This window comes from Podarcis pityusensis, assembly GCF_964106645.2.
Source record: "Podarcis pityusensis genome assembly, chromosome: 1".
In the NCBI taxonomy this organism is placed as follows: Eukaryota; Metazoa; Chordata; class Lepidosauria; order Squamata; family Lacertidae; genus Podarcis; species Podarcis pityusensis.
Genome location: NC_138028.1, coordinates 96,491,250 through 96,518,626, shown reverse-complemented (window position 1 = coordinate 96,518,626; position 27,377 = coordinate 96,491,250). Strand labels below are relative to the sequence as shown.

Genomic DNA, 27,377 nt, shown 5'->3' with positions numbered 1-27,377 from the left:
CTGTGTGCCACAGTTTGTTAAATATGAAATGATGTTTTTTCTAGTTCAGGGGGAAAGCATTTAGCCATTATCTCTTCTTGGGGGCAAAGGCAAGGACACGTATGAGTAACTTCCTGCAGTTTACTCCAGCCGTGTCTGCTCACCCTTGGATCTCTGTTTGCTCATCCACCTGCCTGGAATTTTCCTCATTGATCCTCAGGACTGGTCAAACCTCTTCCAAATGGACTCATTGGAACTGGGCAGACTTTTGCTCTAGACTGCTCTTCCTGTTAGTACATGTGAAAGTGCCTTTAGGCAGATCTTCATCCTAGATGTAGGTTTTCCTGTGGGAATTCTTTCATCAATTCCTCTTGAATCCAGACACAGCCCTGCTTGGACTCATGTTTTCAGGAAATCAGCATGCTTGTATTATTATTATTATTATTATTATTATTATTATTATTATTACTTTTCTGTACTGCCCTTTACCCGAAGATCGCAGGGTGGCTTACAATACAAAAACACAAAAAATACATACCATAATAACAAACAAACACTATATAGTATTATTAGCCTGTACTAGTTAAGGTTCCAGCATAGGCACAGCCTCATAGGATGTGACATGTAATTTCTCACAGAAGTGATATGGAAAATGTAGGCTTTGTTTCTCAGGTTGTCTGTTTTGTATAGGCTACCACAGAGGAAATGTTAGCTGCACATACAAGCACACACATTTACACACACATTTACACACACAATGGTCCATTCTGCTTTGACATATCTGTCATGTTTAGTGCTGGTATTACAAGTAGCAGCAGTGAGTGACGTGTTACCCAAGTGAATTACGTCACTTTGCCAGGAAGAAATGCAGCCAAATTCTGTACAAATGGAATCTGCTCCAAAATATACAGTTCATGTTATAGGTGGAATTGAATCATGACCAGGACATATCAGAATCCATTAACAGGTCATTGATTTCTTTAAATTTCTTTTTTCTTTTTTAAATTTCATGAGGTTTCTGTACCACTTGAGTGCAACAAAGCTTCAAAGCAGTTTACAAAAAGCTGATTTCTGTTAAGTTGTGAGGCTATGATAGGTCTTGTCACTTAGAGCTATTAGCGTGGCATGCAGTGACATCATCAACCTCCCAAGGCACGGGAGACCTCTGGGCTTTAAAAGCATGACCACCCTGTTTATAAATGAAGCTGAGGCTGTTCTGCCACATTTCTTTTGCTCATGACATAAAAGGGTAATAACATTCAATTTTACTAAATGGGCAACAGAATTTCTTATTTATTCCTACATCTTCACCTGATGATTAGCGTGGATTAACTATTTACATCAACATTCCCATTCACTGAATGTCTCATGTATAGATTTGGATGACTGTATGCATAATAGAAAACATTAATATTCAAGATCATCCTTATAGATTCTTGGTGATAATCTGACTAAGTCATATTCAAAGCAGAGTCTGCTCCGAATATGACTCATATTTCATATCACCCATTGTGATGAGCTAAGCATGTGATATCAAGAAAATAAATGCATCAAATGAAAGCAACCTCTGTGTATAAAGCAGGAATGAGCTGATTTACCTGATTTCCATGAAGTTGCAAATCAAGATATTTGACTTGATTTAGCTCAGTGAAGAGCATTACAAGAGAAACAATGTCAACAATAAACTATACTGTCCCTCTCCCTTTGTCTCTGTTTGTCATGTTCACACTTACACCTCAGCATATGTGGCGTTGATTGTCATGTCTACAAATACAGCTGCCTCATTTTTGGTGTATTTCTGTGCACCATAGGAACTGTAGAAAATGACCACAAGAAAGTCAGTCAAGTTGTTGTAGCCCTTGTAAGAGAAATGGAGAAGTGGGGAACTACTGCAGGGATTTGATCTGATTTTGCATAGTGTAACCCTTATACCTACTTGAAAAGGATCAAAGGTATAATATCAGCATCCTGTTTTAACATGAGAACTCTGTAGTAAAATACAGTCCAGGTACTAACCTAATGCCAAGGGATGGGGCCATTTCAACACAGGAATGTGTATGGTGTGACTGAAGAACAGGTGGTTCCCTTCAGATTTTCCAAAAGAGAAATTAGGAGGGAGTTTTGATGCAAGCATCTGGATGGGATGTCTCATTGTCTGCATATATTTCAGCTACTTTTCCAAGCACTACCTCAGCAACCCGAAATTAATTGATAACACTGAAATTCTGTGTATGTATGTGTCTGTGGTGCGTTGTGTTTGTGCAGTTAGGATTTGAAGGCTAATCTGTAATTACCCCCTGAGTTAGATTAATTTCAAGGAAGGAGAGAGTGTGCTGGGCTGCAGTAAATACTGATGCAGTTTGCTGGTATTCTGTTCTTTTCAAAGGGTTGGTGAGTCGAGATCATTGGCTGCGCTGAGGAGCTGTCACATTCTCAGTGCTGGAGAGGTGCAGTGCAAGTGAATGGAAGCAGCATTTGAGCTCTCTGTGTGCAGAGGCTTCAGAAACCTGAAGAACGATGAATCAAATGAATACTCGAGTTTAAGGCTGAGATTCAGACTTGTACAAATCTGACAGCATCCCAGCCTCTAGAGCCATAAGCACTCGTAGGAGGGGAGAGAGAGAGAAAGAAAGAGAGAGAGAGAGCAACAGCAGAAGTCTGAGCAAGAAGGACGGATTTCTAGCCATTTGCTCCATAACTCATTGTGGAATTGTGCGCTATCCTGGGTGCTGAAACATGAACCAAACTGCAACAGTGTCCCATCACGTCAAATGCCAGTCATCCAAGACGATCAAGGTATGGACAATTCATTATTGTTGCAGATTGTGTGTGCATCTCTCTCTTTGTGCATATATATAGGAATGTGTGGTGTTCATTATTTTGCATATTTAAGAAACTCTGACATATTTGCTTGACTAATTTTGATTGCTTGTGGATTATAAGAAGAGACTTGAATCTTTTGATTCTGAATTTTTTGAATAATGCTTGCATTGTTATTTCTAGTTTTCACTTAGGATAGCTAAGTTGGTGAGCTTTCTAAGTTTAAATATTAGCAATGGGTTATAATGATTAGCAAGTTTGGTAGGCTTGGCAGTACTTTCTACAATGAGGGGCAAAACAGCCAAGGAAAACACCACACACACAGTTAGCAACCTGTTTGATTTTTTTCCATTAGTTTCTTGTGTTGTCTGAGTACTGTATGGAATGCTCCAGGCACTGGGATTTTGAATTCTTGTCAATCATTTTAATGGTAAGGTCAGATCAGTTGTATGAATAGATATGTGTGCCAAGTTGAAATGAAATAGAGTATAGTTGGCTTGCTGTTGGCTTGTTAATTGAAAATGTTTTTGGTGGCTGGGATAGCCTAGAGATATTGTGGAAAGCTGAACTTTTATTGATGGCCCTGTCATTCTGTGAACGGTCTTGACTGACGTGGATTGATCTAATAACAACATGAAATAAGCTCTCTCATCATTTTGTGTTCTCCTTACTCTGCATTTGAGCCACATGCATACATATTCGATGTGTGGCAAATGATAGACATTGCTAATATTACAGTGAAAAGGGCCGACAGAAGGACTGCAGTGGTTTCTGTATAAACCTATCTACCCTTTACAGTAAGGTAAATGTAAAGCAGTGAAAATAACTTTTCAGGCAAGGCACAGACTTTTTGGTGGTGTAAGCATTTCTTAATCTATTTCCTTTACATTACAATTACATGTGTGTATGGGAGCCCTGCATAATGCTATTTTCTGGGCTGTATTATTGAGTCATTCTATCACAAGCAGGTATTTTATATATTTAGCAATATATATGAAAGACCATATAGAGCACAACATGGAATGCCAAGTTTGAAATTCTGCCAGAAGGGGCATAAAAATGCTATAGCTGCAATCAGGCTCAGTCTTACTTGGAACTACATTCTACTGCATGCAGTGGGACATGGAGCGTAACCCTATGCAATTTGCATTCAGTGATACTTACTCCCAAATAAGTATCTGAAGGACTGTAGCCGTACTTGCAAGAAAATGTGCACACAGCTGGGCACCCTGTGATATGGCAAAATCCAGCGGCTTCCTGCATTCTTATGAACAGTGAGGATCTAGGCTCTTTAAAGAAATGAATGATGTAAAGTACGGTTACAGCGAAACTAGTTTCTAAAACAAATTTAGCTTTGCTAGTTGTTTTGGACACAATATAGGAAACATGACATAATAAAATCCTATACAGTACAAATCCCAGGTGAGTTCACTGGGGCTCACTCCTAGGTAAGTGTGCATAGGATTTCAGCTTTAATCTTCTTCTTGTGTGTGTAAATGGGCTACATTACCGAAGAGTAATTCGTAAGGTATGTGTTTCTCACAAGATTGTAATTTTCAGCCACACAAGTTGTAATGGTATCTATAGAAACTAAATGACCACTTGTTTCATGTTTGCATATGAAGGTAAGCAAAATCCTATGAATTGCATTTAAACCGGTCATACTGCAGTTAAGATAAAATCACCTTCCACTCCTCTTAAGGATCTTCAGTCCTAACTCTGTGAGTACTAAATGAAGGCTGTGCAATGCAGTATGGGACCTGTATCATATCTGCTACAGCTGTAACTATTTTTTTCACTGTTGGCAGCAGTTATTAAATGCACTTGACCACATGCCAGGAAGAAAGCACAAAAACGTTAGTGTCACATTAAAAACCCAGATTGGTCAATATGTGTGTGAGCGAGCGGGGGGGGGGGAGAGAAGAAATAACACCAGCGAATTGTGTTTAGCCATGGACCCTTTGTGCTACAGCTGTCATAAGAATAACAATGCCCAAGATAAACCTTTTGATATTTTGCACTCTCTTTATGATGTCAGGTGTATTATGTGCTTTGAAAACATTTCAAGATACTGCAGTGCTAAGGAAATGGTAGCAGAAGCTGACATAAATATGAAGTTGGGATACAATATGCTTCAGTAGTTGAAAAAAAGCCAGCTCTTTAGCATGTTTTCTTAGATGTAGCGTTTCCAATAGAAATTGGGGGTAGGGAGGAAGTGCTAATCCTTTTTTTTCAGCAATCAGCTGGAATGTACTGCGAGACAGTGACAAAAACATTAAAATTGTACATGGAGTGGCTTAATAGTCAAGGCTGCAATCCTAAGCACGTCTGTTTGGAAATAAACCTATTGAATTCAAGGGGGCTTACTCCCAGGCAAGCAGGGTTAGGAATGCAGCCTTTGTAGGTGTACAATCTACAAGCTGGGGTGTCTGGTATGCTACTGGGCACCGTGAAAAGGTTTTGTTGTAGTACCCTTTAGTGGAATCAGACTGGGGTGCAGTGGGAATAGGATTGTATCCAAAATGAAATGGAGAGAAGATAGGCATTGGCCATGATGAACATGAATTCTGGGTAGTTTGCTGTCTGTCGGGGCCTGAATTGCTGATGGAACAACTGGATCTGCATCAGCATTAGAGCTGAGAGTTAGAAGATGCATGGTGCCTTCTTCCTTTTCCTGTCAGGGTTCTGCCTGCAGTGATTCTGCCCCGGCTCCACCACCTAGTGTTTCTGGAAAAGCTGTACCAAACATGTATGATCATTATTCCTTGTGTATCATGATAGTCTGCAGTCATGTGAGATGGATGTCCTGTGCCATTGTGATCCTGAGACTGTCATCATCACAATTCTGTGCACGGTGCCCTGTGTTCTCACCTTTTTCAAGCTCCCAGGTGCAGCCTCCATTCCACACATTCCATCCAATACAGATGGGGAGGATAAAGGGGGCAAAAAGTGGTAGAAAACATGGAAACAGACCATTCAGTGCAAAATCTGGTTGGGGGCTTCTGGCAAACAGTGCATGAGCAAAGGCTGATCAAAAAGAAATCTACTTAGGAGGACGGCATGAATTCAAATCTTAAGTTGCCACACTTTCCACAGACAAACCATAGTCAATGTTTCTGAAACATAGTGGTCTTGGAGATGTTTGCATGTTCATTAGCTTCAGTCAACTGTATAGCATCTTCCATTTCATGGAAATAAGAAAAGCAAGAGCAATCTTCCTCCCACAAAAAAGGTCATTATTAGAATCTTTGAACTGCAAGTGAAATTTCCGGTTTGATCCATGTTTTCTAACAATAATCATTTTTCCCTGTGTAGCACTATAAAGCAAGTATTAGAACAAGGTGAAGTTTTGCTTTTACTTACGCAGTGGCAAGACTGGCAGGCAGTTGCATATATTGTTTGAAAGTGCAACATGACACCTAATAAAACTATGGATACATTTTTTGGGGAAGCACCTTGAGACCGGATTATTATATTAACTATATTTTTGTGCAGACAAAACAGACCCTGTATCAGATGGCAGGGGATTGATTTGCCAATTTTCATGCCGGTGTGTTGCAAAAATATGAAACTGTGATCAGTTCTCAAATGGTGGGGCTAGATTTTGGTCCATATTTTGAAAGTAAAAACCTCCACTTTATGCTATTCAACAGCTTTGTAATATATGATTGCTGTTAGTCTGAATAGAAGCCCTTAAAAAATGGTGCTGGATGCAGCTGATCTGAGAGTGGTTTGAGCTGTAATTGAACACTACAAGGGCTGAGTGGTTACTGGACGAAAGGAAATATATGCAACCTTGATCAAATATTGCAAGACATTTTGAACGTAATTTGGGGTTATTTTGTTTGCATCTCTTACTTAATTTGCACATTTCCCAGTTGTATTTATAATCTGCCATGGTGGTGACTGCTGCTTTGAAGAAACTGACCCATAGATCTTTTTCAAACTAAAGTGCAATTGTTGGGAACCTGTCTTGCAAAGGGCCCATGAGTCAACTCAGTAATTTAAATATATAAATTTTGAAGCTTAAACTTAGAAGGTGATTCCAAGAAAAATAATTTTGCCTCAGTGCCTTTGCTAGACAGGGTAAGCCATGGTGAACCAGCTAGAGCCATTGGTCTGGCTCACTACAAGGCATAACTATGGGAATTTTTTTTACTTTTTCTAAACGTCAATAAATAAAATTCATTTTATATTTACATGAAGAATAATGTGTGGCTCTGGGTTTCTTTATTTCTTTTTTAAACAGTCATTTTATGGTAGCATTCCCTTGCCTGGTGCCCTACAGATGTTTTGGATTACAACCTCAGCCAGCATTTCCAATAGTCACGGGTGATAGAAATTGTAGTCCAAAACATTCGGATTCTCTACTCTGTCAGTGAAGTCTCCTTCCAATGAAAACAGGAGAGAGGATGCAAAAGCATTTCAGCTTACTTTAGATAAAGTTCCCAGCCTTCTAATGAAACCCTCTCTTAACTGAGATTCATTTTACTGCATTTTCTGAAACACTTTCAAATCTTAGAGAGCTAAGCAGCTCTCTGACTGAATTAATGATTTTTCACTTAGATCTGTAATACAGAAAACTTTTTAGGGTCTAGCTGGGAATGCTAAATACCCACCTTATTTCTCTTTCATTACAACCTTGACTTCAGAAGCCACCCCTTGGGCAAATGACTTGTTTTTATTCTTTACACTGTTGGCTCATCTTGTAACACTGAAAGTAAATTAGATCCTGTCGCAGAATTTCACCACTGTTGGGTGTACCGTTATGCTTTACTAATGGCAAAATGGAAAGATTGTGTCACAGAGGGAGAGAACTGCTAAAGCTTTGCTCATCTTGTTAAAAAAATTCAATAGCTTGGGCTTGATAAATTCAACAACTTTGAGTCTCTTGATAACATAAGTGTGAATATATAACATCTTACAAAGTGTGAACACTGCATAGTAGAAATATTTTCCACCTTGTTTGTGCAGCAAGCTGTTAAATTTACCTGGGAAAAAAACACAATGAAGATTTGTGCATTTCATACTTTTGACATTTTCCTGGTGGTGCTTTCTGCCTTACACCCCTTGGTGAATGGATATGACTTGGTGTTACATGCAGGAAAGTGATCAAGGGGTACCCTGGAATAGGGAGTGCTTAGAGCAATTTACTAAGCTACTTTTCTTGTTTTGGTGTTGGAATCTTTAATTTTGCAGTGCTGGGAGACTTTCCTGTCATTATTGAAGACCATGCATTGTCGTTTCCTCTTTGGTTGGGTAGCTCTTGAGCTCACCCCAAAATGTTCCTTCTTTCAGGAACTGGATGTGTGATTAGTGCTTCAAATAAGTCCAGGCATATGAGGAACACTAATCAAGCTGGAATAGTGCTAGACTACAGGGGCATGGCATGGAACTGTAGCAGCACATCAGAAAATATCCATTGGGAAAGGCACATGAATTACTTTGAAATACTCACCTGCAGCTGCAAAAAGCCGGTAATGCAGAATCTGCTGTCTGGAGGAGAATTATAAAGACTACTCTTCCTCCCCCCCCCCCAATATATGCCACATGTTTATGGCTCATGTATGCGTACAAGTTCAGAAAATCTGTACCAAAGTTATTAGCATATTTCTGATAGTAAGATAGTAAGAAAGCAAGCAACTGATTGGATTGTAGACCAATTTTATTTTTAAGCAGAACTGGAGTCTGAAGTTCTGGTAGGGCAGCAATTTGGAAGCTTCTTCTCATACCAACACAGCTCAGCAGATGTTATGATAGGAAGCACTTTAGATCTGGTCTCTGTCTTTGTGTCAGACTGCAGCACTTCTGCACAGATCTTGCACCTTCATCGTTGTTGTTTAGTCGTTTAGTTGTGTCCGACTCTTTGTGACCCCATGGACCAGAGCACGTCAGGCACTCCTATCTTCCACTGTCTCCCGCAGTTTGGTCAAACTCATGTTGGTAGCTTCGAGAACACACCACAACGAAAGTGGGTACATTGTGACTAATAGCAAATGCTAAATATTACTCTTGTGCAATAAATCCACTCCTACCCCAAATAAGTCAGACTCTTACAGTAGTGGCCCATTTGGTGGGGTGGAACTGCCGAACTGCCCACGCAATACTGCAGCTTTCTTAGGGTGCATTCAGATGTGGATATTATTGCATCATTCAGACCAATGTGGAAATGTGAAGCCCTTAACCCAAGACTGGAAAAAAGAGAAACAAAAACTGACAGATTTACCCATCCCTAGTGTATATATGCATATCTGAAGTGGATGCAGTCTCTCTCTCTCCCTCTCCCTCTCAGCTCCACAATTCTATTTTATATGCAAAGATTTGCACGAGCAAATCAGTTAAATGTATACAGCATTTTGGAAATACATGACCATTTCCCCCCATTCCAGCTGTTTAATAAACTGGAGCAGACCATTGCCAAAATGTACCGTGCTATAATGTAAGTCAATATCTGAGAAATAGCCTGATTGCTTGGTCCATTAAGAATTATTCTATACAGTGTGTAACAAATGTCACACATCACTAATATGAGCTAATGACATCAAATGGGAAGACTGTCTGAGCGCTTAGCACTCTAATGGCCTTGTATAGGCTTTACCGCTCTATTTTGTCCCAGCAGCGATGCAATTCCCTGTCGGCATTTTCAGCATTGGATAATTAGACTTTTCTTCTACTCAGTGATGCTATCCATAAACCTGACTCTTGCACACTGTAATGTCATTTGTCAGGCAGAATTTTCTGAGAGGTGAGACAATATTGTGAGAGACGTGCCGCAATGTGCCTACACGCTTGGGAACACGGAATTTAAGGCTGCTATCCTAGGTGCACTTTCTAAGGGATGAGCACCACTGAACACAATGCAACTTGCGTCCGAGTAAATGCACCTAGGATCATGCTACACAGTCAGAAGAAACAAGCATATAAACACATACATTATTGGATTGACTTGAGCATTCAGTATCGGCAGCCTGCCATTCTCTGACTAAAACGGCTGACTGTGACAATCACCTGTGGTTCTTCCATTTCCCCCACTTGCTCTGTCATTTTGTCTTGCTTATCTCTTGTTGGCATTAACCAGGTCTGGTCAAAACATGCCCATTTATTGCTATCAGCCAGTGGCATTTTACTATTATTTTTATTTTGTTGCTTCCCTTCATCCCATATAATCATAGGGCACTGAACAAAACAACCAAAAACAGCATAACAATAAAATTAAGATGTCTGTTTATATGCATATTAAACTAGAGGCAGAGAACCTCTGATGGGGGGGGGGATGTGGCCCTCTGGCCTCTCTATCACACCCTAGACCTGTTTCCAAGCCATAGCCTTTGCCATCCCTGCTTTGCACTCCCCTTAAGTGTTTTTGTTTGGCTGGAATGTGTCTTTGATAGCACCCCTTGCTTGCTTGCATAGAGAACAGAAAGGGGTGTGAGAAGGTGTTGAAAAACTAGCCTAGGACACAAAGGTAGAAGTTCTATCCACATTTGCCTCCAGCTCCATTCACCATTGGCATGTGGCTGCCCAGAAAGGAGTGTGGCCCTTAGGTTGAGAAAACCTCCCCATCCCTGCATGAGAATCTTTATCTCTTGAGCTCCACATTGGGCAAAAAGGTTGCTACATTGCAGGGTTGGACTGGTTGGCCCTCGTGGTCCCTTCCAACTCTACTATTCTATGATTCTATGACTGTGTTTTAAGCTGATGTCTAAAAATCATCCATGAGGAGGACAACAAATGCGGGGGTGCGTGTATGAAAAATGTGGCCACAAAACTGAGCTAGAGTTGAGGAAATGAGTGAATGTCACTCCTTTCACCTTTCTTTTCCTTCACCTTTCCTTTGGCCTTCTCTTTATCCCTTGGCTTTCTTGCCCATCTGCAGCTTCATCTAGCAGCATGAGGATGGGGAAGGCTGTTGTAGCTACAGGAGTGCCAGATTGGTCATGGCAACTCCCATCTGTGTAACCATGTGATTCCAACCTTACTGCAACCCTGACCCAGCCCAGCCCCATTCAAGTAAGCAGCAGCAGCAGCAGTGGCCATGGTGGGTGGTGGGGGTTGGCAGGCTCAATGTCTCTGCCCCACCACACACACTGCTTGCTGCATCTTTATATCAAGGCTTTCACTACCCTTTGGTCTTTCATTTTCCCCACAGCATCTGCTCTTCCCACATGGACAAGGTGATTCAGGATAAAGGAGGCAGAATTCTAGGCATGTGGGGCACCATCTTAATTTTGTTGTTTTGCTCTAGAGAGCACTGCAGGTTACAAAGTGCCGTAGAAAAGTAATTTTATGGCACTGGGCTTTCCCCGAAGGCTTGCAATCTAAAAATTAAATGGACTCAAAAAAAGAGTTTGGAAAAGAAGGGTGTGATTAGACTCTGGGATGTATTTACATTGTTGTCCATGTCTGAATCTGAATCTTAAAAAATTTCAAAAGAGAAAATGGTAAAACCGTTATCTATGCAGACACATCCATGCATGAAATCCTTCTATCTTCAAAATGATACAAGTATCTCTTGTATTTTAGAGTTGGACTTGATATAAATAAATAGAGATTATTTTGAGTGCTGTGGTCCTTGACTGCATTCAGATGGCAGAGAAACATCACTGGGAATGCAAAAATAGAAATGGTATGTAAAAGTAGATGAGGCAGGACACCTAGAGAAGGGAAAGATGGCCTGTAAATAACTTGAAAGCTTGGCTCACTCCCATCGCCTCTCTTTCCAGTGCTATGCTATACCTAATCTATTAGAGATCAATACTGCAATATATTGAACTCCCTACCCTCATCCTATGAATACACTGTAATCTATTTAGCATTTTAAGAGCATGTAAATGGTCCCACTGGCAGTGTAATGCGCTTAAGTGGATCCAACCTGATATAGGTTCAAATCCTTATAGATCAACACTAGTTGGACTTTGACAAGGCATTTTTGTTTTGTTTTTATCTTCCAGTTGCTACCATGCCATTTGTCAATGTAAAGCTTGAGTATTTTAAATTTTCCTAGCTATTTTTGCAAACATATTTCCAATTTATTTTTTTAAAAAATGAATAAAGCACTGTGAGCCCCCCTCAACCCTGTCAAATAACTGGAAATTTTTGCGCACTTAAGGATCTTTACTCTGGCCGTGTGCAATTACTTGTCCTAGGCATGAACTACATGCACTGTGAGCATTGCCCTGGTCATTAATAGCTTTTAGATTAATGGCATGGTTGAAAAAAGGCTATTTTAAAGCAGGTAGGCACCAAATGTTTACAAAAGGTGTAACAAACCTTATTTAAAGCAAGGTCAGTAGTTTCTTGGGATGTAATCATAGCTAAATTTGCTTTTCACAAATCCTTGTTACCACTGAGAAAAATTGATACTATGTTCCTGGGTGATTTGTAGAAGCCTAATGTATGAGACTATATCTAATTGCCTTTTCTAATGGAACTTATGAAATGACTCTCCAAACACCAGCCGTTCTTCTATTTCAGTCGTCATGGGTTTGGTTCCTCCCGGCCCCACAAAGCTGTTCCGCACACCATGCCTTTAGTGAGCACAAATTACTGAACAGTGTTGCTTATATGTGCCTACATTTTAAATGTATGGGTACATTGCATCCCATGGGCTAAGGAGCTGATGCCAGCCATGTCTACTTGGTGCCTGTGGTCTACAAAGGTGAAAGATGGGCACAATGCCTTAAACACAAGAGGTTTAGCATGCATTATGCAGGTCTGCAACATTTGCTCATATAAAGTTTATGCTGTACTCAATACACTCCAATTTCATTTTTTAGACAGAAAATAGGATTTTTGGCATGGTAGAGTTTCTGCCTCAAACCCACTTGCTTTTGTTCCCTTTCTGGATTAGTCAAATGTGTGATCCCGCTTTGTTAGGGAGCATACAGTACCTCTATTTAGGCATGCATAGGGAGGGGGGCAGGAGTGTATTCACTGGCCATGCCCCCAGTATCCCTTAGGCACCCCCAATCCCTACTGCTCCTCCAGCCTTTGAGTGAAGATCTGAAGGAAGATTCTAGCATGCTTAGACTCTGCAGAATTTTCCACTTGCCGTGCAAGATCTGTTCATTGCACATGTCGGGAGAGGAGAGGTGGAGCCAGCATTCCAAGGGATGTGGAGAGTTAGGTTAGGGCCATCACGTGCACCACAACCGATTGTCAGGCTTGCTATATAGTCTGAGCCCTCATGTAGTCTTTTGAACCCCTGACTAGGGCTAATGAATGGGATAATGTTAAAAACACCCCAAAGCCAGTCAGGTTTGGCTATAGGATAACTTCACTATGGGATAGTGATGGCAACATGAATAAATAATCCAATGGTACCACCAGGAGTACAATTTCCCACTATTCAGAAGAGTCAGGAGTTTTTCAGCGCTGTTTTAAATGTTTGCAGAAAACAGAGCAGTTTGAGCATGCTTCGATTTAAAATTATAATATGTTAAGTACCCCTTGCAGGGTTCTGTTCTGCCAAGGATGCAGAGTAGTTGCCAGCTGTACAAAAGAGTTATGAAAAGATTTAATATTCTTGTTATAGTTCCACTGAAGGAAGGAACAACAGCTATTACATTAAAATATTATTATTATTTGCTTTCTTCTGTAGGCTAATTCTAATCTTACATTTTTTTTTCCACTGTAGAGAAATATCATTTGAGAAAACGTGTATTAAAACATATGTCACAGTGTAAGTTCCACATAGATAGTGCACAGCAACAACGGTTTATGTTCATTCCCCGATAGCAAAGAGGGCCCCTAACCTTTATTTCTTTTTAGTCCAAGAGCTGCATCAAGAGCTGGCTAACTCTCTGAAGGCTGCAAGTCAGTGATGGGTAGGGCCAAGTGGGTGCAGACAGCACACCCATAACCATGCACATCCACACACATGCTAGATACACAGTGCACTCACCACATGTATACATCCCACAAAGATAATGCACATTCACTGCCATGCCCTACATACAGCCACCCCCTTTCTACACATACAGTGCACCCACCCATTCTCATCAACCCTGCTCCTCAGTGCTTGGGCATTTTGGTGAATTTGGTGGTTGACAGCTGGTTAAATCACTCTGGAGACAGCCACTGGGGGGGCAGCAGTTGTGAAACACTAGCGTAGGTTAGAGTACCCCAACCAACTCTCACAATGATAGTGGTTTGCCCAGAGCCACAGTTGGAATCAGTAAAATGGATGAAAACTGGTAAAAGCAGTAAATGTTTGGGTCAATATGGAGGTCAAATGGCCGAAATATTGGGAAATTTTGGAACAAGATGGAGATAGACTGAAATTGCAGAGTTTTGAAAAATTAAAAAACAAAGTGCGAGACTGGCTTCATTATTTTCAGATAATGGAGGCATATAAATTGGACAAGAAAATTGGCTTCCAGGTGGAAAGATCAAAATTAGAAACTGAACTGTTAGAACCCAAAACTAAGAATTTGTCATGAATGTATAACTTGCTGCTGAAATGGAACACTCAGGATGAAACGGTAAAATCGGCTATGATTAAATGGGCACAAGCCGTTGGACATAACATTATGTTTGCTGACTGGGAACAGTTGTGGACCACAGGTATGAAATTTACGGCATGTAATGCCTTAAGAGAGAATATTATGAAAATGATATACAGGTGGTACATAACCCCGGTCAAGCTTGCAAAAATCTATCATTTGCCCGATAACAAATGTTGGAAATGTAAAGAAACTGAAGGCACATTTTTTCACCTTTGGTGGACGTGCCCAAAGATTAAGGCTTTCTGGGAAATGATATATAATGAATTAAAAAAGGTATTCAAATATACCTTCCCCAAGAAACCAGAGGCCTTTCTCCTGGGCATAGTTGGCGAAATGGTGTTAAAAAAGGATAGAGCTTTCTTTATGTATGCAACAACGGCAGCAAGAATACTTATCGCAAAGTATTGGAAGACACAAGAACTTCCCACGCTGGAGGAATGGCAGATGAAACTGATGGACTATATGGAACTGGCGGAAATGACTGGTAGAATCCGTGACCAGGGAGAAGAGTCGGTGGAGGAAGATTGGAAGAAATTTAAAGATTATTTACAGAAACACTGCAAAATTAAAGAATGCTAGAGTGATGTTGGATTGAAAATAAGTGGTTTCCAGCTGTACAGGATAAAGTTATAGATAGATTAAGATTAAAGATTAGGATTAAAGAAGTTTAAGGAAATGGAAATTTGGTACTTAAGAGGTAAAATTTTAATGCTATATTACATTAATTAAAGATTAGGATTAAAGAAGTTTAAGGAAATGGAAATTTGGTATTTAAGAGGTAAAATTTTGACGTTATATTATATTAAGATTAAAAATTGGGATTAAAAAAGTGGAAAAGAAATTGCTGGACAAACAATTTGGACTGGGATACAAAAGAGGGAGGTATGAGGAAGTCCAGAAAATAAGTAAATTTAAAAACGGAAATGAAAAAGTGATATTGTTTTTAATTGTTCTGTTTCTATTTTTGCTTTTTGTGTGTTTTTCTTCTTTTTTTGGATTATGTATTGTGTATTTATTTTCTATGTTTTTCTGTCTAACTTTTTATTGAAACCTTAATAAAAATCATTTATAAAAAAGAAAGAAAGCAGTAAATGTTTGTCAGGGGGACTGGCAAGCCATTAAAAATGGGTTGGTAGGCTGGGTCTGGGGTGTGGCATCAACATCTCTGCTCTATAGGAATTCTTATGTGGAGCAAAAATGCTTTTGCTGGAACCAGTCCTGGTTTTGAAAGGTGTATAGGTTGTGAGGTATATGCTTGAACATGTGTCTACCATGTGTATAGAGCCAGTGCATGCTCTTTTGCATGGAGTCAGGATTTGCACCTATTGTTGCATATATGTGTGGATTTAGATACATCTCCATTGTGCCAAGCCAGGTGTGACATGGAGTGTATGAAAGCAAATAACCTGCACTTAAAAAATGCAATAGCTGCTGTGCTGGGGACAGAGTGGGGTCAAGATCATGGTGGATTGGGGAAGAGAGTTCAAGCCTTTGTGCCCTGCCATGGCTACAACAGCCCACACGTCCTGTGCCTTCAAAGCTGGTATTTAGCCCTGTGGGGGTGGAATTTCCTATTGGTTCTAATGGAAGCTCCCTCACAGTACTTCAGAGCTTTGGGACATGGCAGTCTACAGTTTGGGTAAGGAAGGGTTAACTCTCATCTCTACTCCTTATGGTCCCTGTCCTACTCAAGAAACCCTCCCACCAAAGGGAGTTTTAAAAATATATTAAACAATGTATATTACTTTTATTCATACAATGAAAATTGTGTTTAGTTTGGTTCTTAGTCCATACAATCTGTGCTGCAGAAATGGACTGCAGTGTGATGAAAAGAAAAAAAGGTCATAATATTAAACAATCTATGGCCTTTTAAACTGTTTGTGTGGATATTGTTTTTGTTCATTCCTATGTTATGCATTTTTGTGCTTTTGTATTATAAACTGTCCTGTGAGCCTCAGATGAGGGGCAGTATAGAAATTTAATGAATAATAGTAATAGTAGCAATCGTACTAATAATAGTAACAATAGCAATAAATGAATAGATGCTGATAAGCCCATTTTTTTGGGGGGGGGTAGAGATGAGATTGATGGATTTTGGTCCTCTGCAGTACACCACCCTTCTGCGTGGAGCCCAGACCAGCCCCCTGCCATCTGCAGATGATCAGAAATGCAGCTATGATCAGAAATGGATCATAGCTGGGACAGTGCAAACTGTGCAAATCAATGTGCGATATTGCTGCTGGGCTTTCTTGCACTGCATCATGCCTGCTTCTCTAGGGGATTTCTACATTGGCAGTTGAGGGTTGGGGGGGGAGCAGTAAAAGATGTGCTTCATTTCACTTCTGGTTTCTTGTCCAGAAACTGCAAGGGGATTTTAAAAGGAAAGGTCTACTATTACATCCCACACAGACGCTTGGAACTCGGTGTAATTGACTTTAGACTGGATTAATACAGACTTTTTTTTTCATAGTTGCAGGGTACTTTTAGAATTCAGAGGATTCAAAATAACTATGGGGCTAACAGTAATATACCTTGCAAAGGCTAAAACTTGTTTTCAGTTCTCAATATTTCCATATTCACATATCAATCAGTTTTTGAATTGCTGATGTAGGTACGAGCCTCACATATGGGCAACAAAAGATGCAAAACACAATGGATTTCAACATGTTTATGATCTTTTATTTTGTACCTGCCTTCTGCCTGAAAATGTAGTGCAGATGGTATTAGTTTCCAAGGATGAAAATGGGCACATGGCTGGGTCACAGACAAACGGGCTATAGGGTTCCTTGCTTTCCTGTCTCATAAAACTATGAGATGGATCAAACACCTGCCAGAAATTCTGCAGGAAAATTCTGCAACCACTGTTGTTTATCTCTTCCCATCAGTTCAACTCTCTTAGCAATTTAGTGCAAGCCAATAATGGAGACAGGTTACAGGTCCAGGGGCCATTCCTGTCCTGCGAGGAATGTAGATTGTAGTTGTACCCCTGCTTTCCTCCCATTATTGTCACTAAAGCATCTTGAGAGTCAGATTTATGCTGTAATCCTAAGCATGCTTATTTACAGAGGGAAGGCCATAGCTCAGTGGGAAAGCATGTGTTTTGCATGCAAAATGTCCCAGATTCAATCCATGGCAATACAAGGTAGGGCTGGGAAAGACTTCATGGAGAACTACTGTCGGTCAGTTCTAGTTGGATCAGTGGTCTGACTGAGTATAATGCAGCCTCCTGTGTTTCCTGGAAAGACCCCTGCCTGCAGGAGTCAGTGCTTGTTTCCAAGTAAAATGTACTTATGGCAGCTCTTTTAGGCACTGATCTAGATTCTCCTTTCGCACACTGCATGTTGAATTAAACAAGCAGTATGTGCAAGTTTGTAAGAAACTGGGAGTCAGAAACAGGGGAAGAAGAAACTCCTAATTTAGTAGAGCATGGAAATGTGCCACTTCTTTCCCACAGGGAATGATGGGGAATATAAAGGAGCTATAAAACAAAGTTCTGTTCCATATGAGAGAGGAATGGTGTTTTATTTGTCATCTTTATCCTTCAGCTGTTAAGACCCCACCACCTGTACTGTACATTTAAAGCAGTATCATGGTGGTCCCCCCCCAGTTCCCCCCTTAAAAAAAATAATCAAAAAAATCCTGAGGGAATAAAAAAAATGCTGGGAAGTGTAGTTTGTTAAAGGTGCTGAAAGTCATTAGGATATCTCTATTCTCTTCATGAAGGGACGCAGGTGGCACTGTGGGTTAGACCACAGAGCCTAGGGCTTGCCGATCAGAAGGTCAGCAGTTCGAATCACCATGATGGGGTGAGCTCCTGTTGCTCGGTCCCTGCTCCTGCCAACCTAGCAGTTCGAAATCACGAAGTGCAAGTAGATAAATAGGGACCGCTTCAGCGGGAAGGTAAACAGCATTTCTGTGTGGTGCTCTGGTTCGCCAGAAGCAGCTTAGTCATGCTGGCCACATGACCTCAGCCTGTAAAGCAAGATGAGCGCCACAACCCTAGAGTCATCCGTGACTGGACCTAATGGTCAGGGGTCCCTTTACCTTTATTCTCTTCTTGGAGCTACAATTCTTAAGTCTGGGAATTGTAGCTTCCTGAGGGGAATAGAGGACTTCTAACAATTCGCAGCATCCTCAACAATATACAGTTCCCACCATCCTTTTGGGGAAAGCCATAAAGTAGAATGCTGCTGCTTTAAATGTATAGTGAATATGGGGTTTCAGTTCTCTTTGTCAGTGGACAGCAGCTGCATTTAAGCCAGGGGTGGGAAACCTCTGGGGGCTGAATGTGCCCATTTAGGCATTTTTCTCACTGGCATTGTTCTTCAAGAGCTCTTGCTTAGCCCTGAGCTGTGATAATGTGCTTGCTGATTGCATTGATGTAGAATGGAAAGACCTATGTGGGCATCTCTTGACTTGTGCATGACTGGTCTGCTGAAGACAAGTAGAGGCAAGAGGAGCATACTTGACTCTACCTATGTACATTTCCCTATGGCTCCACCCACCACAGTCATGCAACCCTTAGAAGTTTCCCCATGAGGGAATTTAGCTCTTGGGTTGAAAAAGCTTCACCACTTCTGACTTAAATGAACTAATTAAATGGCTTTAAAATGGCAGGTTGTCTTGTGTATTCATGCTGGAGTTTGATGCTCAAGGACAGGTAGTCTTACACTAGATCTACACAGTTATAAAAAATGCTCTGGAAAAAACCGTTGTAAAGCTCGCAATGGAAAATATCACTGAGTTGCTATTTCAGCTCTACAGCACCATTGGGTGTCACAGTGTTATAATGCATTTATAGCGGTGTAATTTGACTAATGTAGCTGAGTCCTTAAACAGCTGGAGCGTTTACTTTCGCAGCAAGAAACTATTAGATATTTTGAGTCTGTAGGTAGTTTGCTAAGAGGGCACAAATTGAATTTTGAGAATTTCAGTTTACTGCATTTCTTTGCAAGATGCCTAGAACTGATGTTAAGGCAATGAAATATTTTCTTTGCAAATATAGTAAAGCAACACTACAGTGAAACCCCTCCTCCCCCAAGTATTGTGCTTTTGCGGACAGTAATATCAACAGTAATTAATATTGTGTGGAGACTGGTATATTGATCTGGATTCTTTTTGATTGCAATTTTCTTCTTCAAAGCAATATAATCTGCCTTGACTGTGAACTTTTCTATACTGCTGCTCAAGTATCAAATCTGTCCGTTTGCATTGACTTTGTATCTGACTGTTTACACCTCTAAGTGCTATGGACCTTCTTAGTGGGTTTTTTGTTATTTCCTAACTCTTAAAGAGATCACTTCAGTAGCAATTAAAAATGTGGCTTTGATCTGTCAGATAAATGCAAAACTGTCACAGGATACAGAGATATTTCACAAACAGTGAATTTGTGAAAGGGATGGAGAAAACATTCTTCCAAACACTTGATTCCAGTAGAGGAAGCTATACACTTTAGCTCTGCATAGATTAACCCATATAACTCCCGCTATAAGGTAGCTGGTACTAGTAGTCATAGATATGTTAAAATACTTATTTACATAGGTACTTAGAGGTGGGTTTTTTAATGCAGATGAATGTGGGTAAGGGATGGATTGTGGGTGCCACAAAAGTGGCACACTCTGAAAATAGACAGATTTGTTCCTCAAATGCAAAATTATAATTTTTTTTTTTAGACTTATGACAGTTGAATTATTTATATATTAGATGTAAATAGGTCATCATCTGCCTTACTAAGCTGCTATTTTTAATGTCATTTTGGACAGCTTATGATCAAATGTATGTCTGGGCAAATGCTTCTGCACTCATATGTACCTGCTGTAACAAAACAAATTGCATTTGTTCAAACGTAACAAAATACATTTTGAAAATACGATTGCTTCATTGGATGGGAGCTTCACAAATCCAATAATGCTCTTCTCCAAAGCACACAGTCAGAATCCATGACTTTCAGTTCAATTTGTTTGTTGTTGTTTGCACAGTTCTCTTGGTTACTGCCAGAAATCTTATGTACCCTACCTTTAGGTGATCTGCAGGCGGTGACCAATACTTTTGGAAGGATGTAGTTGTTCTGGCTTGTGGCACTCAGTGATGCTGTAATGCTTAGGGACACTAAGATGTTCTTCCTGACACTTGAGCAAGGATTCTGTGGAAGAAGGACCAGCTATCCACACGTGAAGCTGTCTCCGTGCCCTGGAACACCAATTGTGCAGTCTTCCAGCACGTAGAGAAAACCTACATGTATAGACATTAGGATGCTACCTTATGCCATCTAATTCAATATTTTCTCAACTGCCTAGCAGAGGCTCTCCGGGGATTTACCAGGATTTCCTGCTGTACAAGGGGATATTGGGCATTCAGCCTGGGACATGGTTGTAGACACCACATGTGCTCAGCCACTAAGCTATGGCTCCTCACATAAACTTTGCTTTCCAGGTGTGTGGACAGGAGGTGCAGGGGCAGCGATATACCCCTGCAGTTCTATTCCATGCATGAGTCCCTTTATTGTGATGCACACATGAAGGGGACTCCATTTTCCAAGTTCTAAATCCCAGCCATCAATGTTGATTAAGTATCTGTTCTATAGGTAATATATGAGGGTTTTTTCCCCACGAGATGCCTACCATTGTTGAGTATACCTATTGTCTATTTAAGTCACTTGTGCTGCATAGTACTACACAGGGACAAAGTTATATTATTTTGGCGAACTCTTTGGCTACAAATGAAGAATAGATTCCTACTGGGGAACAGGAGAGGGAGATTTGGCCCTGTCCCCAACTCTATTTTTGTACAGCTCTTTAATATAATCAATTGCTGAGGTGGGAGGAAGCCTGTCTTCCTGATTAAACCATTTGTATCATTTCTCCTCTGCACAACAGCTTTTGTGGGAAAGCATAAAAGATTGTTCAGCTGTAAGAAACAAAACAAAACAAAAACCTGGTATTGGCTAGTATAGTAACTCCCAAAAACTCATTTCATGTTGCTGCAGTGATGGCCTTCAAACATAAAAAATCATTTTGTAAAGATAAAAAATGACCTTTGAATAATTACTTTTGCTATGATATGTGGTAGCAGTTTCCACACTGTTTCCTTTTGTATTTTGAGCTGAAGGACACTTGCAAAACCTCAGTGTGTTTTTAAGGTGCTTGAGACTTCTCTGGATGGCTAAGTCTCAGAAGGAATACTGGATTCTTCTGTTCTACTGATTTGTGACACATTAGCTCTGCCTTAGGCTATATACATCAAGACTAGCCAATGTGGTGCCCTCCAGATGTCTTTGGACAGCAATTCTCATCAGCACGTCCAAGGATAAGGGTAGTGAGAGTCCAACAACAACTACAAGGCATCCTGTTGGGTACTTCTTGGCTACAATTTACAGCCATGATATTGTTGCACCCCACCCAACTCTGAGTGGTGTGAGATTCCAGGGGTTCTAGGCCATAGGGCTAATGCGGATTGTTGTTCAGCAACATCTGGTGGGCCAAGGGTTCACTGCTCCTAACTAAGATACAAAAGCCCAGAAAATGTGAGTCATTACCCTAGAGCTGAAACAAAAACATATTTGGCCCCCAGGGTGTGTACACATCATACATTCAAAACACATCACTTCCCAAAAAGATTTATGGGAATTACAGTTTCTGCCCACAGAACCACAATTACCAGCACTCTTAACAAACTAAAGTTCCCAGGATTTTTTGAGAAAATGAATGTATGGCTTATATACATTCCACTGGCGCTTCCAGTGGAAGTGCATTTCATAATCAGGTTTCTATCATAGAGAAGATGTCATTAGGCATGGGGGATTCTGGAAGCACCTTACACAAAACCTGCCTGATCTTCCCAGAAGCTTGTTGAACTTTGCTAGATGTCAGTTAGGCAAATAAACTTGTCAACAAGCAAGAGGTATGGCTGAAACAGTAAAATAACCAGAGTCAGAAAGAACCATTTGAGGGATTTGATGTTGATACTGAGCAATAAATCAATAATAACTGTACTTTTGTTATGCTACAGATTGTCTGGAAAGACCATGAATTTAATTAAAACTTAATAAGTGCAATCATTATCCAATTTAAATATTTTTTTTGAAAAGATGGATCTATTGATTTTTTATTGGGGTAGATGAAATCACGTGAGTGATCAAATATGTTATATTTGTTATATTTTCTATCCACGATGAAATACTAAATAGAAATATGTATCAAGCAATGCTAAAATCACTCTTGAGCAGCCAGTAGATATTTTGGGGATTTAGTTTACATCAGTATTTCGAAGAAATACACTGCTCCTTGTGTAGCTGTATTTCTCTGTAAAGTAGTATGAAGCGTGTGAAATTATCCTCGTAAGACATTGTCATCTGTGCTACGCTGAAGTGATTGATGGGAACTTGACTGCACGAGAGAGTCTTAAGTCTGTTTCTTTTAAAGTTTTCTCAGTTTATGTTGATAAATGGTCCTGAAGGTCCAGTACCTAAAATGAATTTTAAAATCACTGTTAAGTATTCACAATGCTTAACCTGCATCCTCGGACGCCTCAAGAGATCTGAGCTCATGTTTGCTAAAAGTGCCAGATTAATTTCAGATCACCTAGCAATTTAAACAGTAACAGTGGCAACCTGAAAAATAAAATCACCAAGTCTATAATAGCGAGCACTGCTTTGATCTATATTTTGTGTTTCCCCCATAAAAAAGCGCCAAGAAACCCAGCCACAACATAAGAGTAATTTAATAAGGATGCTTCAGTGCCATGCCACATTATTACAGGGTTGGCAGTTTCTAGATCAAAACTGAATTATTTTATGAGAGAGCCTTAGGGGAGCACATTCCCTCCACTCCCGGCATGCCTATACAGCTTGTAATGTGTTTGTGTGCATATATGGTGTCTGCTCTAAACAAACGGGCTTAAGTGGTTTATTTTTTTCATTAAAGATGATTTCAGACATTGGCTGGAATTCAAAGAACTATAAAAGGCTCCGTGCCTGTTGCTGCTCTCACAGTCTCATCGCGGATCCAGTAGAGGGCTGGTTTGCAGAAAAACTGTCACTGTGCCAGTCAGTCTGTTGTTAAGTGGGATGGAAATTGGAGTTGAGAGGAAGTTGGTGCCGGCCCAAGATATCTGGCTGCCTGAAGAAGAAGAGGCCAGTGTCACCCCCAAGGCCGTGCTAGGGCAAACATTGTAAGAAGTCTTGCCTTCAGCTGTCCCACCCTCATGATGATGCCCTATGGTTTTTTGTCGAGCTGGGCTGGTCCTAGGGCAGAGGAGTGTCCCGACTTGAAGAATCTAGAATCAGTCATCTGCTAGGGAAGGCAAGAGAGGGGACACTTCTGAGTTAAGTGCCTCTAGTGCTACCTTGGATTCCTATTGTGGCTGCCTGCGGATCCATACGACCACAGTCACAGCATCAGACTGGGGTGGTGTTTTTGGGTGTGCTGAGATTATGCCCTTAATTAATTCCCAAAGATTAGCATCAGTTTCTGGCAATGGGCATCCTCACCACCACACTCCATTTTGAGTACTGGTAAAACTGATCCTTACATCGACCACAACTGTTTTCAATCCAGACCACCTTTTTGTATTGCACTAATGTTAACTCTTGTAAGATTAGCACTTCAAATTCATCGCAATCACTTATGTGTTATATTACACGTGATAAAATAGAAAGCAAACCACCCGACAAGAAATCCCTAGATGAATAAATAGCCAAAAGCTTCTTGGATATATTTTTTTAAACCCACACACACTTAATGACTGTCCCTGTAAGTGAATTGTAACACAGCACTGCAGTAACAGTTTATTTCCTGGACATGAAAATGATAGCAAGTGATATGCACCTTACTAAACGGCTTACAACATTTAGATTGTCAGTGGGTTATTTAGCAGTTTGTTTGCCGTAGAGTAATTCTGAATTGCTTTCCTAAATATTGCATCCAACATACAGGGTGGGCGGAAGAGCTTGTGACAGAGCAGAAGTACTGAAAATGGTTTATTGCAACAGTATATGGCAATAGCTCAAAGGGCAAACCCAACCCCTGGACAATCCCAGTTAACTCGCTGTTTACTTCTGGCAGATAATAGAAGCATTTCAGCCCCAGCTGGTGAATAATAAAAAATAATTAATTTTATTATTTATACCCCGCCCATCTGACTAGGTTGCCCCAGCCACTCTGGGTGGCTTCCAACATATTTATTTATTCATTTCATTTATATACCACATTTTTCTTCCAATGATCTCAAGGTGGTGTACATGGTTCCCCTCTCTCACAATTCATCATCACAACAATTCTGTGAAGTAGTTTAGGCTAAGAGATGGTGACTGACCCAAGGTCACCCAGTGGGCTTCATGGATGAGTGGGGATTCAAACCCTGGTCTTCTAGGTCCTAGTCCAACACTCTAGCCATTACATCACACTGACTCTGGAAAGAAAAGCTGCCAGCGATATTGTGATGCCAGTTGGACCACTTAGCTATGAAATTTACTGGATGACCTTAGGCTGTGTACTATCTCTCAGCCTCACCCACCTCACAGGGATGTTGTAAGGGAAATCTGGAGCAAGAGATGCTTCCTTGAGCAGCCTGGAGAAAGGAGAAGATAAAAATGAAACACATACCCTACTTACCAATCACTGATAATCCTGCTTCATGTGGAAAATATGAGTTTTGCTTCAATCCTATGCACATCCAGTAAATGCCATGCAGAAAAACAACCTTGCAGCAAGAGTGTGGCAAGGTTACAGACCAACATTATTGAAGTCTGGGTTTACATTGAAAATGATCCAATTATTTTAGGATGCTCTGACTCGATATACATGAGTAATGTGTTTTCCAGGAAACCCACACAATGAAGATGTATGCAGGTAAGAAGGTTGTGGCTGCCAGCTCAATTTCTGATTGAGACTGCCAAAGTTTTGAGGCTTGAATATCTTTGCATTTAGTCACAGCCTTACAGACCGCCCCCCACCCCTGTATTCTCAATGTGTTGAACAGCACAGTTCTCTGTAAAGGTCGTCCTTTCTTGCAGTGTTATGCCTGCATTACTACAGTATTTTGGTTGCTCCTTAAATTATGAGAAGAGAAGCAATTATGCGACTACTCCCAGTGGCGTAGCGTGGGGGGTGCCAGGGGGGCCGGCCGCACCGGGCGCAACATGGGCGGGGGGCGCGCTCGCACTAGCAGCTCTCTGCCCCTACTAAAATCCACAGGTTAGGGAGCCCGCGCTCGCTCGGCTTGGCGAGGAGGTCGCGGAAGGGGGAGAGCGAAGCCTTCTGCCGCGGGCAAAAAAAGGAGAGGAAGCCGGGTGGGCGGGCGGGCGGGCTGCTGCCGGTGCAGGGCAAGGCAAGCAGAGCGAGGAGGAGAGAGAGGGGAAGGGGGGGGAAGCAGCTAGGAAACGCTGCGGTGTGGAGGAGGAATCAATTAAGGAGAGAAAGCGAAAAGCCTTGGAGAAAAGGAAAAAAGGAAAGAAAAGAGGCAGCTCCAGGAGAGCGCGGGGGAAAGAGAAGCCTCGCTGCTGCTGCTGCTTGGGAGAGTAAATTACTGTACTTGCCTTGCCCCGGGTTAGGGGGCGCAAATTATTTGCCTTGCCCCGGGTTAGGGGGCGCAAATTACTTGCCTTGCCCCGGGTGCTGATAACCCACGCTACGCCGCTGACTACTCCTAAAGTAGCCCTCCTTGAACCCAGATGTTTACAATAACTACCACCTGCAAAAAAATCCCCTTCTTTGGGCAAGATGTTTTAGGAAGATACTAGTTTTCTGGACCCATTCCAGTCTGGGCTCAGGCCCAGGTTTAGGTTGGAATTCACCTTGATCACTTGGCAGATTATGCCTATTGGGAAAGGGACAGCAAGGCTGCCACCAAGTTACTCTTGCTTGATTTCTCAGTGACTTTTGACACTATTGTCCATGGTGTCCTCCTGCATTGGTTCCTGGGCCAGTTCCAGAGAGTAATATTGGGTAATTGTGCCTCAGACCCCTGGCAGTTACAACCTAGACTTGTGCCTGGATGCAGTGATGGACTGGATAAGGGCCAGTAAACTGAAACCGAATCCTGATAAGACAGAGGCACTGGGGTGGGTGGTTCCAAGGTCTATGCATTTATGTAATTTGAAACTCTGTTTCCAGGACAAAGTATAGTTTCTTTTATAGCAAAATCTTGGATGTGATCACAACACAGAGATTCCAGATCAAAGCTGTATCTTAACCTTGATCATCAAGGAGGTCAAAAGGAAATTATAAAGCCTTTGAATTTCTCCCTTCTGAGATGCATTACTTTATGTTCCCTGTAAAAGTCCCCTACCCCTCCACCATTTTCATCTAAAACCATTAAAGCATTTTAGAAGCTCGGAAATGACAGACTAATGGCTTTGCTTACTTACTTTATTCAAATATCAATAATTACGCATGTTGCCCTTTGAATAAAGAGGGCAAGGGGATAAATTGTTTGGAACACTGAAATTAGGGTTGAATCATTTGGCTAACTCACTGTGCCTACCTTCCAGCATCAGTCTGCATGTTCTTGTGTAATCATAATTAAATTTATGGGGACTTTCTGTTTCATACAGATATTATTTCAGGGGTTGAGAACCTCAGGCCTTGGATTGGATGGGGCCCTCCATGCGTTTCTCTCAGACCTTTCGGACTCTCTCTTCCTTAGCTGCTCCCCTTTTGCTCAGGTCACACACCTCACAGGCCCTCCTCAGGTGCTTTTCCCTGTCTGGAATATGATAGTGCCTCTTGCTTGTCTGGGATGGAGTGTGGAGAGAAAGATGTGTGGGTATGAGTATGCCTGGAAACCTCTTACCTTGGTGTGAGTGGGATGTAGCCTACTTTACAGAGGAAAGAATTCAACACAGGTAAGAATATCATCCATTGCATTGCCCACTTTGGTTCTGCCTGTCTTTGTTTAAGTTCCCACCCACCACAGACATTCGAGAGCCCCTTGGTATACAGCATTTGGACTGAAAAGGGTTCCCCATCCCTTCTTTATACTGTAGCTGTAAATCTTTTGAGAATCACATTTACAAACTGCAGGAATGGTAAACCTGCTTGGAAATAGCTTCGTTTCCACCTGAGCGTTTAAAAA

At 41.1% G+C, this 27,377-nt stretch overlaps 1 protein-coding gene across 1 annotated transcript in view; it reads left to right on the top strand.

Moving 5' to 3' along the window:
- The window catches only part of DPP10 (dipeptidyl peptidase like 10), a 580,058-nt gene that overhangs the window by 60,544 nt on the left and 492,137 nt on the right, over positions 1–27,377 (top strand). Inside the window, exon 3 of the mRNA XM_081006655.1 lies at positions 2,366–2,775. Coding sequence (XP_080862781.1) covers positions 2,716–2,775 — 60 coding nt within the window. The 5' untranslated portion in view covers positions 2,366–2,715. The remainder of the gene's footprint in view (positions 1–2,365; positions 2,776–27,377) is intronic.